Here is a 15,323-nt window from a genome sequence, read left to right as displayed (position 1 = left end):
AGCCTCCAGAACTGTGAGAACCATGTGAGCTGTTTATAAGCCTGCAGTCTGTAGTATTTTGTAACAGCAGCCTGAAGGAGCTGAGGCAGGAGGTAAAAGGCTGGCATGTGGGTTAGTGAGTGGCAAGAGCGAACAAAACCCTAGGTGTGTAAACCCATAGCTCCAAAACCTCACCAGTGGTACAGCCTTGGGCAAGGTAACTAACTCTTCTGAATATCATATTTTTAATCTGCAAAACCAGAATCGTTAAGCCCACCTTTTAAGAAGGCTCTTAGGTTAAAATAATAAGGCAGTATGCTTAGCACATAAGATGAACTCAAAGAAACATTACTTCTCTATTCACGGTGGAATCCAGAAAACCAAACGCATTTCCAAAATTGATGGAAAGAGTATTAATTACAAGATGCAAGGTGCTGGCACTGCCTATAAAATTCCTCTAAGAATCTCTGCAGCAGCTCCTAGCTCCTCGGCGCTCATCTCCTTCTGCACACATAAACATTGTAGCAACCAATTATAGTTTTTTAATCTAATTATAGAACTACTCAGGCGTCCAGGGATTCTGAATTTGCTTTGCATTGTTGGTGTCCATAAGAGGCAAGGAAACCTCTCATTTCTGAAATCGAGTCTGAAAGAAATGACAAGGGATTTGCAAACAGCTCTCTCCAAATCATTTCTAGACATTAAGTTCTAATTGCTCTCCATAGCCCATCTTTAAAACAGAGTCGGGGTTGGTATCACGACTGGGTGTTTGCTGGGAAGGCGGGGATCAATGGGGATGAGTGAACAGCCTCTAGCAGCTTGGGGTGCAACAGGAAACAGAAAGTCGGGTCATACCCAAAGATGACATTTATATCACTGTTCAGAATCTGCAAAGAGCCTGAGTCTAATAGTACATCTGAGTCCCATAGCAACACTGAGAGGTAGGTATTCTTAGCCACTTCAACAGATGAAAACACTAAGGCTCAGGAAAGGGAAGGGAACCAGAATTTATCAAAATGGATATGGTTCTTTTAATTCTTACAGCAACCTTGGGAAATGGGCATTGTTATTCCCATTTTACAGATGAGAAAATCAAGGCTACAGAGAGGTCAGGTATGGACAAGAAACTAGTGAGATGCATAGAAAGTAATAAGACCCAGGGCCTCTTTCTTCCTTTTTTTCCTAGCCTCCCTCTCTTGCTTGCATATTTTCTCTTTCCCCTTCTTTCCTTCCTTCTTCCGCACCTTCCTCTCTGTCCTCCATCCCCTCATCACCATGCTTGCAGACTGAGCTACACTGTTCTATAATCACAAAAGATATTTTCTGTTCTTTCCTCAGTTTACCCCTCTGGGAGAGGAACATCTGCGTGCATGAGGAAATTAGAGCAAAGAGCAGAGCTAGCAACTCTCCGTGCCAGGGTCCATTACACTTTGCTTTGGGGGCTGGGAGTCAGCTGTGGTCATATGAGCAGAGCTTGCCTCGTCTGCTAAAAATTCCGTGACGGAAGAAATGCCAGTGAAAGGCACCTGCCATCTGTTTAGTCGCAAAGAATCAATCGGACACAAAATGAGTTGGAGAGGGAACAAGCACACATTAATGAAAGCTTGTGCGGTATCTGGGGCAAAGTGGCACCTCAGTCCCCACAACATGTGGCCTGTCTGGTCAGAGATCAGCTTGGGATGTTTTCTTCATTGCCAGTTTTTTCTCTTCAATTGTGAAAATGAGCTTGGGGTTCTGGCTGGTATTTCAGCCCACCAGCTGCTGCCGGAGGAGCTGGTTCTCTTCCCCTGAAGGCAGGAATCAAGCAGCAGGGCTGGCTCACCTTCCCTGGTCAAGGCCTTTGGGAGGGGAGTCTGCCCAGGCTGTGAGGAGTGCCACACTCCCTTCCTTTTTGGCACAGTGACCTTTTCTATCCCAGGGCTAGTCTAGACCCTCAGCTTGGCCTGTGCTCCTCTCTGTTTCCCATTCCCCATAACCCAATTCATCTCCGCCTTAACTATCTAACAAACTCTTCCTCTCTGGTCCAACCCCCACCTCCATGGCCACCACCACTATCTTGTCCCTACCATTTCTCACCCCAGAGTTTTACACCTGCCTTCTACTGGTCTTCCCAACTCTAGGCCCTTCCACCTTTCCATTTTCTATGTTAGTGTGATCCTTTAAACACAAAATCGACCCCATCACTGCTTTGATGAAAAGTTTCGATAATATCTTCACTGACAACCAGTCACAATTCCTTAGCAAGGCTTACAAAACCCTCACCTCCAGACACTCACTTTCCAGTCTTCCCACCCCCTCCATCTTAGTCCTCTCCCATGACCTGGCAAGTCCTTCAGGAGGGGGTTAAAATGTCAGTGTCACTTCCTCTGGGAAGACTGCCTTGATCTGTTTTCCTCACCTCACTCCCACACACCCTTTTCCACCATATACTTGCCTGATCTTCAGAGTCTTTGTACCATATTCTAGTTGTTCAACTAATTGCCTTTCCCCCAGTTATACTGTGAGCTTTATGATATTAGGGATCAGGACTGTGTACCTCCAGTGTCCAGCATGGTGTCCAGCACAAAGGGTCACACAAAGGACATCTGTTGGGAATTCAGGAGTCAGGAGGGAGCATGCACCAGATGGGGCCCTTCTTGGCCCCCAACTCTCCACTGGCAGGAGTGAAGAGGGGAGTCCAGGAAGTTTGGGTGAATCTGACAAGACCCTGCCATCACTCACAGCTCAACACCCTGAGACCATCCCTGAGAACCGAGGGCCCAAATAGTTCTTGGGGAGTCAGGATACCCAGCCTCTTATGGCACTCCCTGGTACCTTTCCTGATTCATTCATTCACTGCAATAGCAAATACAGATCTGCATGCATGGTGTATACATTATCTATATGCAGAGCACAGGTATATCTACATATGTATCCCTATATGGCATACAAGCAGCTACATAGATTGCATCTACATCTAGACATACACATATATTCTGATTATTTCTTTGACTCCTACCACTAGATTATAAGATCCATGAGAGTACTTTTTTTTTTTTTGTCTTTTTTGTTCACAGATAGATTCCCAGCATCTAATACAGGTCTGATTCATAATAAGCATTCAATTTAGCAGAGGTACACCGTCTTTCCTCCTCTCTCTCACTGAAGACTTTAAATTGTAAAATGAAGCATAAACACAGGAAACCACACCAAAGTATAGCTTAATTAGCTATTATAACATGCCTGTCTTTGTAATGACTACTGAGTTCACAAAACAGAACTTTGTTGGGCACTCTGAAAGCCCATCCCCAGGCTCCAATACAACCCTCTCTCCTACTCCCAACCAATCACTTCCCTTTCCTTTATAGTTTTATCATCTATATTTAGACACTATAACTTAGTTGTGCCATTTTTAATATTAAATTTGTTTTATCTTTTAACTCTTTCAAAAAATCTGCAGGTTCTCTTTTTATCCCTTTATTTTCTTCACAATGTCTTTGTTGAAGAATATGTGCCCTTGACCTATAGCATTTCCCCCCTGCCTGGATTTTAGTTTTGCAGACTCATTCAACATCCTTTATCCTCCATGATTCCTACAGATTGGACGCGGGATTCAAAGGGCTGAGCCAACTTAGGTTTAATCTTTTGGGTAAGACTATATACATGTTCTGTTCTTCTCCCATCAGGAGACATGGCTGTCTCTCTTTTTGTGTTAATAATGTCCTCTGCTGCTCAATTCCTAGATCCATTAATTCATTGGGATGTTGGAAAATGACAATATTTTAATTATACAGTTTCTTTAAAAAATATTAGCATGAGTCATTTTGTGATGTTTAACTCACCTACTATTTGGTGAGTTCGTGGTACACTTCTTGCAGGAAGGAGAGAAAACATCTTCCTACCTTCCTTCCTTCCTTCCTTTTTTTCTTTTTTTACTTGTTTCCAAGATAATCCATCAATTCTCTATCATCCATTCAACTTTTAAAAATGTCATTATAAACTCATAAAGTTAAAAATATTTTCTGGGTTTTCATTGAATGTTTTAACTATTACCCATACTCAAGCTCAAGTTATTCCATTGGGTACAATGGGAACTTCTTCAGTGTGGCTTCCAAGTCCTTTAGACATGGCGAACCAACTTGATAGCTTCCTTATTTTCTAGTAGGACAAGATGTTTTAGGCTCATCTTGCATATTTCCTGTCCCAGCCCTGGAATCATACATATCTCCAAAAACTTTTTTAAATAAAAACTGGAATATTATTTCAACAGCACAGTCTAGCCCTCTGTTAGGCTCATAGATACTGGGTTGGACATTCTTGATAGGATTTTCCATATTCATATCTTCAATCCAGGATACCACTTTCAATTTTGGTTGTCATATCTCCTTAGGCTCTACTCACTGTGATGGATTTCTTAGACTTCCTTTGCTTTGAATGACCTTGACAATTGTGAATAGTACTAACCAGGTATATCATAGAATGTTTTTCAGCTGGAATTTTTCTTTTTCTTTCTCTATGATTAAGTTATGGGTTTTTGAGGGGAAGACCACAGAGGTTATGTGCCACTCTCATTCAACATGACTTATCACTGTTGTGTTAATGTTCATCAGCTGACTGGGAGCATTTGTCTTGTTTCTCTAGGCTTTCCCTCCGTCCATACTATACTCTTCAGAAGGAAGTTCCGTTCAGCATAGCCACACGACCCCACAGGAATGGGGAGTTAAATTCTACCATCGAGGACAGAGTACCTACATAAATTATTTGGGATTTTTCTGAATAGGAGATTTCTCTATTCTTAATTAATTTATTCATTCAATGTTTATTTCTCTCCACCAACAGATATTTATCTTATATTTTATATTTTGGGTTATAGCCCAATTCTATTTGATTTATCTTCTTATTCAAGGTGTTCCATCTCTGGTTCCTGGGAGCTCTTTCAGTTAACTCCTGTGTCCCTTTGACATTCTCCCATCGTTGTGTGTTTGTGTGTGTGTGTGTGTGTGTGCATACTTTAATACTTTCCTGTTTTCTGGCCCTCATTGTTAATAGGTATGTGGTAGTATAGTGTCATTGTTTTAATTTGCATTTCTCTAGTGGAAAATGACATTGAGCATTTTCTTATATGCTCTTTTGATATTTGTGTATCTACTTTGGAGAAGTGTCTGTTCAGATCTTTTGCCTATTTTTAATATTGGGTTGTTTGTTTGTTATTGTTGAGTTTTAAGAGTTCTTTGTGTATCCTGGATACAAGTTCTTTATCAGATATGTGAGTTAAAAATGTTTTCTTCTAATCTGTGACTTGAGATTTCATTCTCTGAATAGTGTTTTTCGCACAGCAGAAATTTTAATTTTAATTAAGTCCAACTTGTCAATTTTTTCTTTCATGGATCATGATTTTGGCATTATATTTAAAAACTCACAACCAAATGCAAGATCACAGATTTCTCCTATGTTCTCTTCTAGAAATTTTATAATTTTGAATTTAGGTATACAAACTATTTCCAGTGATTTTTGTGAAAGATGTAAGATTTGTGTATAGATTTTTTTTGGTTTTCTTTTTTTTTTTAATTTTTTTTAAGATTTTATTTATTTATTTGACAGACAGAGATCACAAGTAGGCAGAGGCAGGCAGAGAGAGAAGAAGGGAAGCAGGTTCCCTGCTGAGCAGAGAGCCTGATGTGGGGCTCGATCCCAGGACCCCGGGATCATGACCTGAGCCGAAGGCAGAGGCTTTAACCCACTGAGCCACCCAGGTGCCCCTTTTTTTTTTTTTTTTTTTTTTTTTGGTTTTCATACGGACATCCAATTTTTCTAGTACCATTTGTTGAAAAATATCTTTTCTCCATTGAATTAACTCTGCACCTTTTCACAAACCAGTTCATTATTACGTATATTAGTGAGTCTATTTCTGGGCTCGCTTTTCTGTTAAACTATATTCTATTCTTTCTTCAATATCACATGCTCTTGATTAATTTATAATTATCTTAATATAATTATGATTTATTTTATTTATTATTTATTTGTTATTATATTTTATTATTAATATAATTATATTAATTTATATTATCTTAAAATTAAGTAGTGTGAATACTCTAGGGTTTTTTTTTTGGTATTTTACTGGTTATGCTACAGCCTTTGTGTTCTCATAGAAACTTCAGGATCAGTTTGTTGATATCTACAAACTAGCTTGCTGGGATTTTGAATGATACTGAATTGAATCTATAGATGAAGTTGAGAAGAACTGACATCTTAGTAATATCAAGTCTTTCAATCCATGAACATAAAGTTTATTTACATCTTTTTTTTACTTATTCCACTGTTTGTTTGTTTTTTTTTGTTGTTGTTGTTGTTTTTTAGTTTTATGTATACAGATCCTGTACATATGTTGTTAGATCTATACCTAAGTATTTAATTTTTGGTGGTTTAAAAATAGTTAACTTCAAGTGCTAATTTTTAATTGGTAGTATATGAGAAAGCAATTGACTTTTTTCACTTTTTTAAAAGATTTTATTTTTTTGAGATAGAGAGAAAGAGAGAGGGAGCACAAGCGGAGAGGGAGAAGCAGACTGCAGGATCAGTTTCGAGTCCAATGAAAGGCTCAATCCCAAGACCCTGAGATCCTGATCTGAGCAGAAATCGAGTTGGATGCTTAACCAACTGAGATACCCAGGCGCCCCTGTTGGAGCACCTACAATATTTCAGACAAATATTTTTTTTAAAAATGAATGCTCAACAAAATTGTAGTTATTGCTTCCACATATATTTATAAGCAGAGGGAAATGAAAATATGAATAGTTAAGAGTGATAGTTCACATTAAGTATTAAAAATATAAATTTTGATCTCTATACTTTTCTTGCTAACTTCTCTGTAATGGGCATTACTAATTTTTTTTTTTTTGGTATCAACGTGGGTGAGACTGGAGGAGATTATGCTGAGTGAAATAAGTCAAGTAGAGAGAGTCAATTATCATATGGTTTCACTTACTTGTGGAGCATAAGGAAGAACATGGAGGACATTGGGAGAAGCAATTGACTTTTGTATATTGACTTTGTATACTGTGAGCTTGCTACACTTGCTCATTAGTTTTAGGAGTTTTTTGGATTTTCTACATAGACAGTCATGTCATTTGAAGATACACCTAGTTTTATTTCTTCCTTTCCCATATGTATACTTTTTTTCCCCCCTTTTTGGTGTCTTATTTTACTAGCAAGGATGTTCAGTAATTGTAGTGAGATAATACATTCTTGTCTTGTTTCTGATATTCAGGGGAAATGTTCTTGTCTATCCACCACTAAGGATGATGCTAGCAATGGGTTCTTTGTAGATTGTGTTTATCAAGTTAAGGAAATTCCCTTCCATTCCTGGTTTTCTGAGAGTTTATACTTTAAATGGGCATTGGATTTTGTCAAATACTTTTTCTGTGTCAATTGATGTGATTATATGGTTTTTCTTCTTTAACTTGTTGATGCAGGGGATTACCCTGTTTGATTTTCAATTGTTGAATAAGTCTTAGCTATCTGGAATATATTCTGTTTGGTCATGGTGTGTAATTATTTTCATACATTATTGGATTTGATTTGCTAATATTTTGTTGAGATTTTTTGTGTCTCTGTTTATGAAAGCTATTGGTCTGTAGTTGTCCTTTAAGTAGTTTTTTCTTTAAGTAGTAGTTTTCTTTTCCTTAAAGATTGACTTTATTCAGTCTTTACTGAATTTTGGTATTAGGGTAATTCTGTCCTCATTAAAATGAGTTAGGAACCGTTCATTCCACTTCTAATTTCTGGAAGAGGTTGTGTAGAATTGGTATTAATTTTTTCTCTAAATCTTTGGTAGAATTCACCAGTGAAACCATATAGATCTAGTGTTTTATTTTTTAGTCAGTTTTTAAATCACTGACACCATTTCTTAATCGATACAGGGCTCTTCATGTTAACCTTTTCTTCCTGTGTAGATCTGGGTAGTTTGTGTCTCGTTCAACAACTTGGTCCATTTCATCTCATTCGTTAAATTTATGGGCACTTATTCTTTTTTTATCATTTTAATGTCTGTGAGATCAGTAGTTCTTTCACTAGTGATATTGGTAATTTGTGTATGTGTCACTTTCTCTGCTTCTCTCTTCTGTTTACTTGGCCAGAGATTACTGATTTTATTAATCTTTTCAAAGAACCCGATTTCAGTTTTATTGATTTTTCTATTATTTTCCTGTTTCCAAATTCATTGATTTCTGCCCTAATTTATATGATTTCTTATCTTCTACTTGTTTTGGGTTTAGATTCCTTTTCTTTCTCTGGTTTCCAAAGGTAGAACTTAGATTATTGATTTTAGATTTTTCTCTTGTAATATATACATTGATTACTGTAAATTTCCCTCTAAACACTGCTTTTATTGTATCTTACACATTTTGATACATTGTATTTTTATTTCCACTTAAGTGAAAATATTTTGAAATTTCTCTTGAGATTTCTGTGTTGTCCCATGTGTTATTTAATCTTCATGTATTTTGACACTTTCTTCATAGGTAGATACAAGAAATAACATACATATTGTTATGTCTTCCTTGAGAATTGAGTTTTTTTTGGTCATGATGTAATGTCCTCTTCACCGCTGATAATTTTCCTTGTTCTGAGTCTACTATGATGGAAATTAATATGATTACTACAGTTTTTTTTTGATTAGTGTTAGCAGAGCATATCTTCTCCATCCTTTTACTTTAAACACATTTGAGTTTTTATGTTTAAAGTAGATTTGTAAATGCTTTGACCTGTTTTTTCCCCACTTATTTTTTTTTCTTTGTATTTAGTTTGAGAATTTCTTGACCTATATTCAAGCTCCCTGATTCTTTCTTTGGCCTTGTTGAGTCTACTAATGAGCTCCTTCATTATTTCCGTTGCAGTGTTTTTATTTCTAGCATTTACTTTTGATTCTTTCTTAGAGTTCCTCTCTACTTCTATTTCCCATCTGTTCTTGCATAGTGTCTAATTTTTCCATTAGAACACTTAATATATTGTGCTTGCTTCAGCAGCACATATACTAAAATTGGAACGATACAGAGAAGGTTAGTATGGCCTCTGTGCAAGGATGATGGGCAAATTTGTGAAGAACACTTAATACACTAAAAATAGTCATTTTAAACTCTGTTTCTGATAATTTCAGCATCTTTGTTATCCCTGAGTCTGATTCTAATGATTATTTAGTCTTATTTCCTTTAGGCATACTTTGTAATTTTTTGTTGAAAACCAGTCACATTATATCAGGTTCAAGAAACTGAGGCAAATTAATCTTTACTATAAGGATTAAGTAAATCTACCTTGGAGTTGGGCTACATTTAGTGTTTTCAGTAGCTATATAAGTACAAGTGGTTACAAATTCCTTATGTCCTGGTTTTTGTCTCCCCTCTTGAATTGGGCTCCCCTGAGAACTCCTCCTCAGAAAGAGTCTGTGTCTCGTAGTTCTTTCAGCTATAGTCCACCATTAATTTTCTGGATTCTTGTCAGTGTTGTGGGAAGGTGTGGGGAAGGGAGCTCTGACTATTACTCTTCTTTTTGATTAAAAAAAATTCTTTTTACCTTCTATTCCTCGTAAGGCATTATTTGCTGTGTTTATGCTCTATATTCCCTCTTCTTAGGTCTTCGTTTCTGAAATGTATCTTTATTCTCATTTTTATTTCCTTCCTGAACTCTCTTGTTGAATTTCTGTTTTTCTACTTCTGGTTTAGGTTGTTAGTTCATGTCTTGAACCACATGAAGTGCTTCAATTCTTTTGAGGTAGTGGGTTATAGATTTGATACACGTTATAGGCCTGTCTTTTGGAATGTTTTCATCTACTGTAAGGAAATCGACCTACCTTTTCCCTCCATTTATCTAATAATAACTTGGTATCGAATTGCCACCAATATGATTTGTTGCTCATTTTTGTGTCAGATTAACTTTACTGAACTTCTAGAAATGGGCGTGGCTTAAGAGAGTTTATTTTTCACCTCTGTGGCGCTCTCTCTTTAGTTGCTTTCATGTGGTGTTCAAAAGCGTGATGGCTACATTCTCTTTCCACTTTTACAATGACCCTGGTATTTCTTCTTCACATAGTCTTTACTGTGAGTCCTCTTGATTTCCCTCACACAGATCTTTTCAAGGTGCTATCCTAGGAGGGAGATGGGGTGGTTGGTCTGGTGGATTCCCAGCATGTGACAGTTCCAGCCTTTCAGGACTTCCTGTGGGTCCTTACACTCACTGGATGCTGGATTAGGCAAGCCCCTCCCCTTTCTAGCTGCTTCCTCAATTTGCCCTGTGGTACTTCCCAGTGAATATCTATTGGCTATACTGGGGCTTTTTTGCTCACAGACATGACAGATACCTACTTGTTTGTTTCTGTTTCCACCCACATGGATGCTGATGTCACACAATCCTGGGGCTATTGGGAGACTGTCACTACCCACTTCCATTTGGGAACTTATGGGGCTATCATCTCATCTGTTTTTGTTGTAAATACAGTCCATGAAGTGTTTGGTTTTGCTATCTAGCTGTTTAGATATGTGGGAGTTTTGAGAGGTTCTGAAATGCACCACCTTAGGCCACCATCTCCATGGAGTCCCTTTCTCTTTCCTAGTATCCTTGCTAATCAAGAGAATGTCAAGCATGGTCATTCTCAGAGTGTTACTTAGCTTGAACACCTTTCATCATCGCAGACACTGAGCCTGTACTACCTCACTCCTTCTTCATCTGTGGTGTCCACCATATCACATCCTCACACAAACACTTTACTCTAGACTCTCCCAAGTGCCCACTACTCTACAAACACAACATTTCACACACCCTTGTGCCTTTGCCAGTGCTGTTTTATAAACTGGGAATGCTCTTCCACTTACTCTTCCTGTCTCATCCTGCTCAGCTCCAAATATTACCTTTTCTACAAACTCTTCTTTAATCCATCTGGTCAAAATGAATTACTGATTTTGGTACAGAGTTGGTAGGTAGTTAAAAGCACAGACTCTGTCTTGGGGTTCAATTTCCAGCTCAGCCATTATAGAGATATGTGACCTTGGATAAATCCTCATCGACAAAATGGGAATCAGAGTGTTCTCTCACAGGAAGAGCATAAAGCTTGGCCCATGGACAACCCAGAACTAAGTTCAAATGCTGGCTCTGGGCACTGACGGCCCATACAATATAAGTCTGTGTCTGATAGAATGTCAAGAGCCCAGACTCTGGAGGGAGACTTCCTGGGTTTGAATGCAGGTTGTAACTTTTCAATGGTAAGACCTGGTACAAATTATTTCATGACTCTAGGTCTCAATGCTCTTCTCTTTAAATGAGGACATTAGTCGTACCTACCTCATAGGGTTGCCATGAGGATTTCATGAGTTACTGCATGGAAAGTATTTGGAACAGTTTCTGGCCACATATAGGTTTTTGTGCTATTATTAAAGGGCCAATTTTGCTGGCCCAGGAAGCTTTGGTGCTGTATCTATGAACAACAAAGTGGTGATTAATGGAGACACAAGACTGTGGTGGCAGAGGCTCTAATACTTACTTGCTACATTCAAAGGTGCAGTGTCAAATAAGAGTGGGGCCTATTTTGATTTTGGTGGTTGTTTTTATTAAGATCATGAGAAAGACTCATTGCAGAGCAATGAGAAGATGCAGAGTAAGACAACCAGGATAGACACTGATATTATCAAACGATTTGGTGTGGATTCTGGGTCCCATCGTTTTAAATTCTGGTCCCTTGGGAAAGTCAGCTGACTGGCTCCAAGTGAGGGACCATCAACTCACAAAAACATTTCACCTGAAAAGTTAGTCCTTTCATATTTACCTTGAAGAAGGAAGCAAACTTTGTATCGCCGTGATAAATAGAAGAACGATAAATGCACAGACCAAGTTTGACTTGAATACTTCATCCCTCATTTGAGAATACTGTAATTAAAAAAAGAAGAAGAAGAAGAAGAAAGAGAACAAATTACTTCACAGCAAAGCTGCATTTCTGGAAGAGTTAAGTTTTCCCAGTGTTTGGAGTTGAGGAAAAACAACAAGAAGAAACAAAGCATTAAAACATTTTTTTTTTTTAAAGGAGGAATCCATATTTTAATTAACCCTTCGCAGAGCATTATCTCCATCCCTCCCTCCAACCTTCCAGTGAGAGCCCAGGACTGAATCTTATTGTCTTCCAGGCAAAAAGGAAAGGGAAGGGACTCTGTGCAAGCTTATCCAGCTCTCCTCCCTCTGAACTAGCATCACTTAAACAAAACAGAAGAGCACACAGCCATATAGGTCACAAATCAAATTCACATGGACTCTCTTCATGATTAAACTTAAGTCATTGAAGGGTCTTGCTCTATTTCTTGTTAGGCGGGGGATACAGGGAAAGGTTTCCCCCCGAGTCTTCCTGCCTCCTTTTTAATGAAAACTATTAAAAAATAAGATCACAGAATCTTAGAAGAGAGAGCAGACTAAGAGAACTCCAGTGAATGCAAAGCCCTTTCATTTCACACACAGAAACCCAACTGATCATCCAATGTGTTCCATGCCCTTTTCTTGTCTGCTCCAGGCAACCCTGGGTAGTGGTACTAACTTTATTTTGATTATCCAGCGAGCTCAGTGATTTCACTGTCTAGCCTTAAAAACTTCTGGAAGGTCAACACTGAATAGGCACTTGCCTTAGTCCCGTCTAATTTCCTGAAACCATGTTGGAGTCACTAAATGAAGAAGAGTCCAATTCCTTCAGAAGGAAGAAAGGATTTTTAAAACTGAGGAAGACCTTAATATCAGCCTTCCTCAAGCCCCTCATTTTCTTTCAATGCCAGAGAGGTCAAACAACTTGCCATAGATCATTCAGCATGCAGATCATTTTTAGGGCAGGGGAGCAGAAAGCTAAGCCTGGCTTTGGAACTTTTTTGTATTCCCTGACTTGAAATTCACAGTTACTTTATAAAGGAAACAAGTAAATGGAACTCTGGCAACACTGCAGGCTTGTCCCCAGTACGGAGAGAAGGTTTGGGTCACTTCAAAGAAATACTAAAATCAGTCCAATTTGTTGTTGGTGTGGTAGTCACGATCAATAGTTACATGATTTTTATTCTCTTGCCTACTTCTTGGTGTGGTCTGGGTTTTAGACTGAATGGACTGTTCAGTGTCCTGGCTGAGATGTGGGGGAATGGCAATGTCCTGCGGCCAGCGAGCTCCACAGCAGGGGCCATAACGTTGTTCAGAGAGTGCACTCTCATTCCTGCTTCAGGGCAATGCTTTTTCTGTTCCTCAGGACTGAGGGTCTGTCTGCTTGCCGAACACCTGCTCAGTATCTGGAGGGGAAACTGGACTGCTCCCCTGAAACATCACGATAAGCTACCCTCACTCCCGATAAAACTACAGAAAATCCGTATTACCAAGAGCACTACCTAAGGACGGGGCACAATCAGAGAGAGGCATATACATACCAGCTTGGAAATCAGCCACAAAGCAGTTAAGTCAAGGAAAGATACATGTCTGAATTTCGTTTAACAACTAATTGTACAAAATCTAATGATTCTTTGTTAGCTGACTGATGAATGTCAAACGAGCTTGGTTATATAGATTTGGCATGAGATTTTTAAAACAACGATAATTTTTAGTTTGTCGAATCCCTGTCTTCCTCATTTTCTGCATCTTTATCTTCCCCACATTATCACAGCAGCTTGGAGTTATAATGGAAGGTGACCTTCAGGAATCCTTTCCGTGACATTCCTGACGTCTATTCAAACACCTGCTGATTATCATCAGATGCCTTTCTCTGCTTTGTTGAGGCAAGTGGGTTTCTTTCCACTGGGTGGAGGCAGCAATCCTAGGGGGATCTTCTGCCCTTGACTTGGATACTCCTGGTGTCTGAGAACTCACTCCTTTGCAAAGGGTTCCTTTCCATATTGGGTCTATTTTTACTGTGAAGAAGTCTTTCCTGTAGATCAAAAGCCCGAGTCTCTGCCTCCTTTCCTTTCCTGAATGCTTCTTAGTGATGACCTTAAAAACGTCACATAGTCACTACTGGTCCAGCCTAAAGTGGCTTTAGGTTTTTTACTTGCCTCTGCTGGCAGGCTGGAAAGACTTCTTCTGGCTCCAGATTGGCTACTCTGTCAGTGGCTTGCTGTGAGTGAAGCCAGTTTCTTTGAACTTCCCTTTTCTGATCTGTCATATGGGGGCATGAATACAATTCATAGGTTCCCAATGCTATTATCTTATTTGTGCTAGGATTGAATAATAAATTCTATTATTCATGCCTGAACTCCAGTGCCAACACTGTCACAAGGAAGAGCCTTATAATATTGGGAAGCTGATGTCAATCGAATATAAAATACTGGGTTTCAGAACAGAGAGCATTGTTACTTTGGAAGCACAAAGGAGAACAGAACTATGGAAAGAACATTCCTAATTGGCTCAGGATGATAGGGTACTGACATTGGGTGGTGATTCATTTCACTTCCTCTTGACTTGTGAAGGTCTGAACACTCGGGCTCGCAGCTATAATAAGTTACATGTACGTTCTCTCCTGCCATTGTTAGAGCTCTCTCCTGCTCACCTCATGTCTGTTCTGTCCTCACTTGGCCTTACTTATCCTTTTAAGTCTTAGTGGTGAGCAAAATGAACTAACCTAGAGCTAGACTACCTGGATTTGAACCTTAGCTCCAATACCTACTATCTATGGAACGAATCCTGGACAAGATGACTAAGCATTGTATGCCACAGTTTGCTCACAAAGAAAATAAGGATAATAATAGGAACTATCTCATTATGGTTGCTGGGAGAATGAAAGAGTTAATATATGTAAAACGCCCAGAGCAGGTTCTTAGGGCATAGGGCAACCTCATACAGGTGCTTCCTGTAATCAATTAATTATACTTATTGTATTTCTATGCTTGTTACTTTTCCAAAGCCTGCTTTTCAACCTCAATGTTACCTTCTAGAATGCTGTCTTCCATTCCTCTGTGCAAAATGGTACCTTGTACTCAGTAGGGTCCCCTAGAGTATGGCTGACTGTTTGGTCCATCATGTTAGAAAGGATTCTTTAAAAAGGAATTGTAATCTAGTATGTATGTGTGGGTTTTGTTTGTTTGTTTGTTTGTTTTGTCTTAGGAAAAGCCCCTGCCTTTATTCCTTCCCCTGCCTCCTAGAACATCTCCCACCAGCAGGTGGAATTCTCCACTTCTCCAGAGACCTTTAGGAAAGGTGTCATTGGAAATGACTACTGGGTCTTTATAATTCACTGATCCTTGGTCTTCAAGAGAATATATATATATATTCAGATGAAGAACTTGAGAATCAGATATAGAGAAAGAGTTTGCCAAGGTCAATTAGGGGATTGGTGACCAAGTTCAGATAATAAGCCACACCTCTTAGCTCTCAAT

The 15,323-nt window shown here is 38.9% G+C and overlaps 1 protein-coding gene and 1 non-coding gene across 4 annotated transcripts in view; one reads left to right on the top strand and one right to left on the bottom strand.

Annotated features, from left to right (window-relative positions):
* Window positions 1-15,323, bottom strand: part of ADCY8 (adenylate cyclase 8) — a 215,718-nt gene that overhangs the window by 53,446 nt on the left and 146,949 nt on the right. For all 3 annotated transcript variants that reach the window (XM_032873521.1, XM_032873519.1, XM_032873520.1), the window contains one exon: window positions 11,768-11,868. In XM_032873521.1, coding sequence (XP_032729412.1) covers window positions 11,768-11,868 — 101 coding nt within the window. The remainder of the gene's footprint in view (window positions 1-11,767; window positions 11,869-15,323) is intronic.
* On the top strand, window positions 8,966-9,072 carry LOC116877072. Its single transcript, XR_004384538.1, has one exon. It is a non-coding gene; the product is annotated as a U6 spliceosomal RNA (small nuclear RNA).

Source organism: Lontra canadensis, unplaced genomic scaffold, assembly GCF_010015895.1.
Source record: "Lontra canadensis isolate GAN:19392208 unplaced genomic scaffold, GSC_riverotter_1.0 scaffold49, whole genome shotgun sequence".
Lineage (NCBI taxonomy): Eukaryota > Metazoa > Chordata > Mammalia > Carnivora > Mustelidae > Lontra > Lontra canadensis.
The sequence above is the reverse complement of the archived record's forward strand: the minus strand, read 5'-3'. Positions and strand labels throughout refer to the sequence as shown.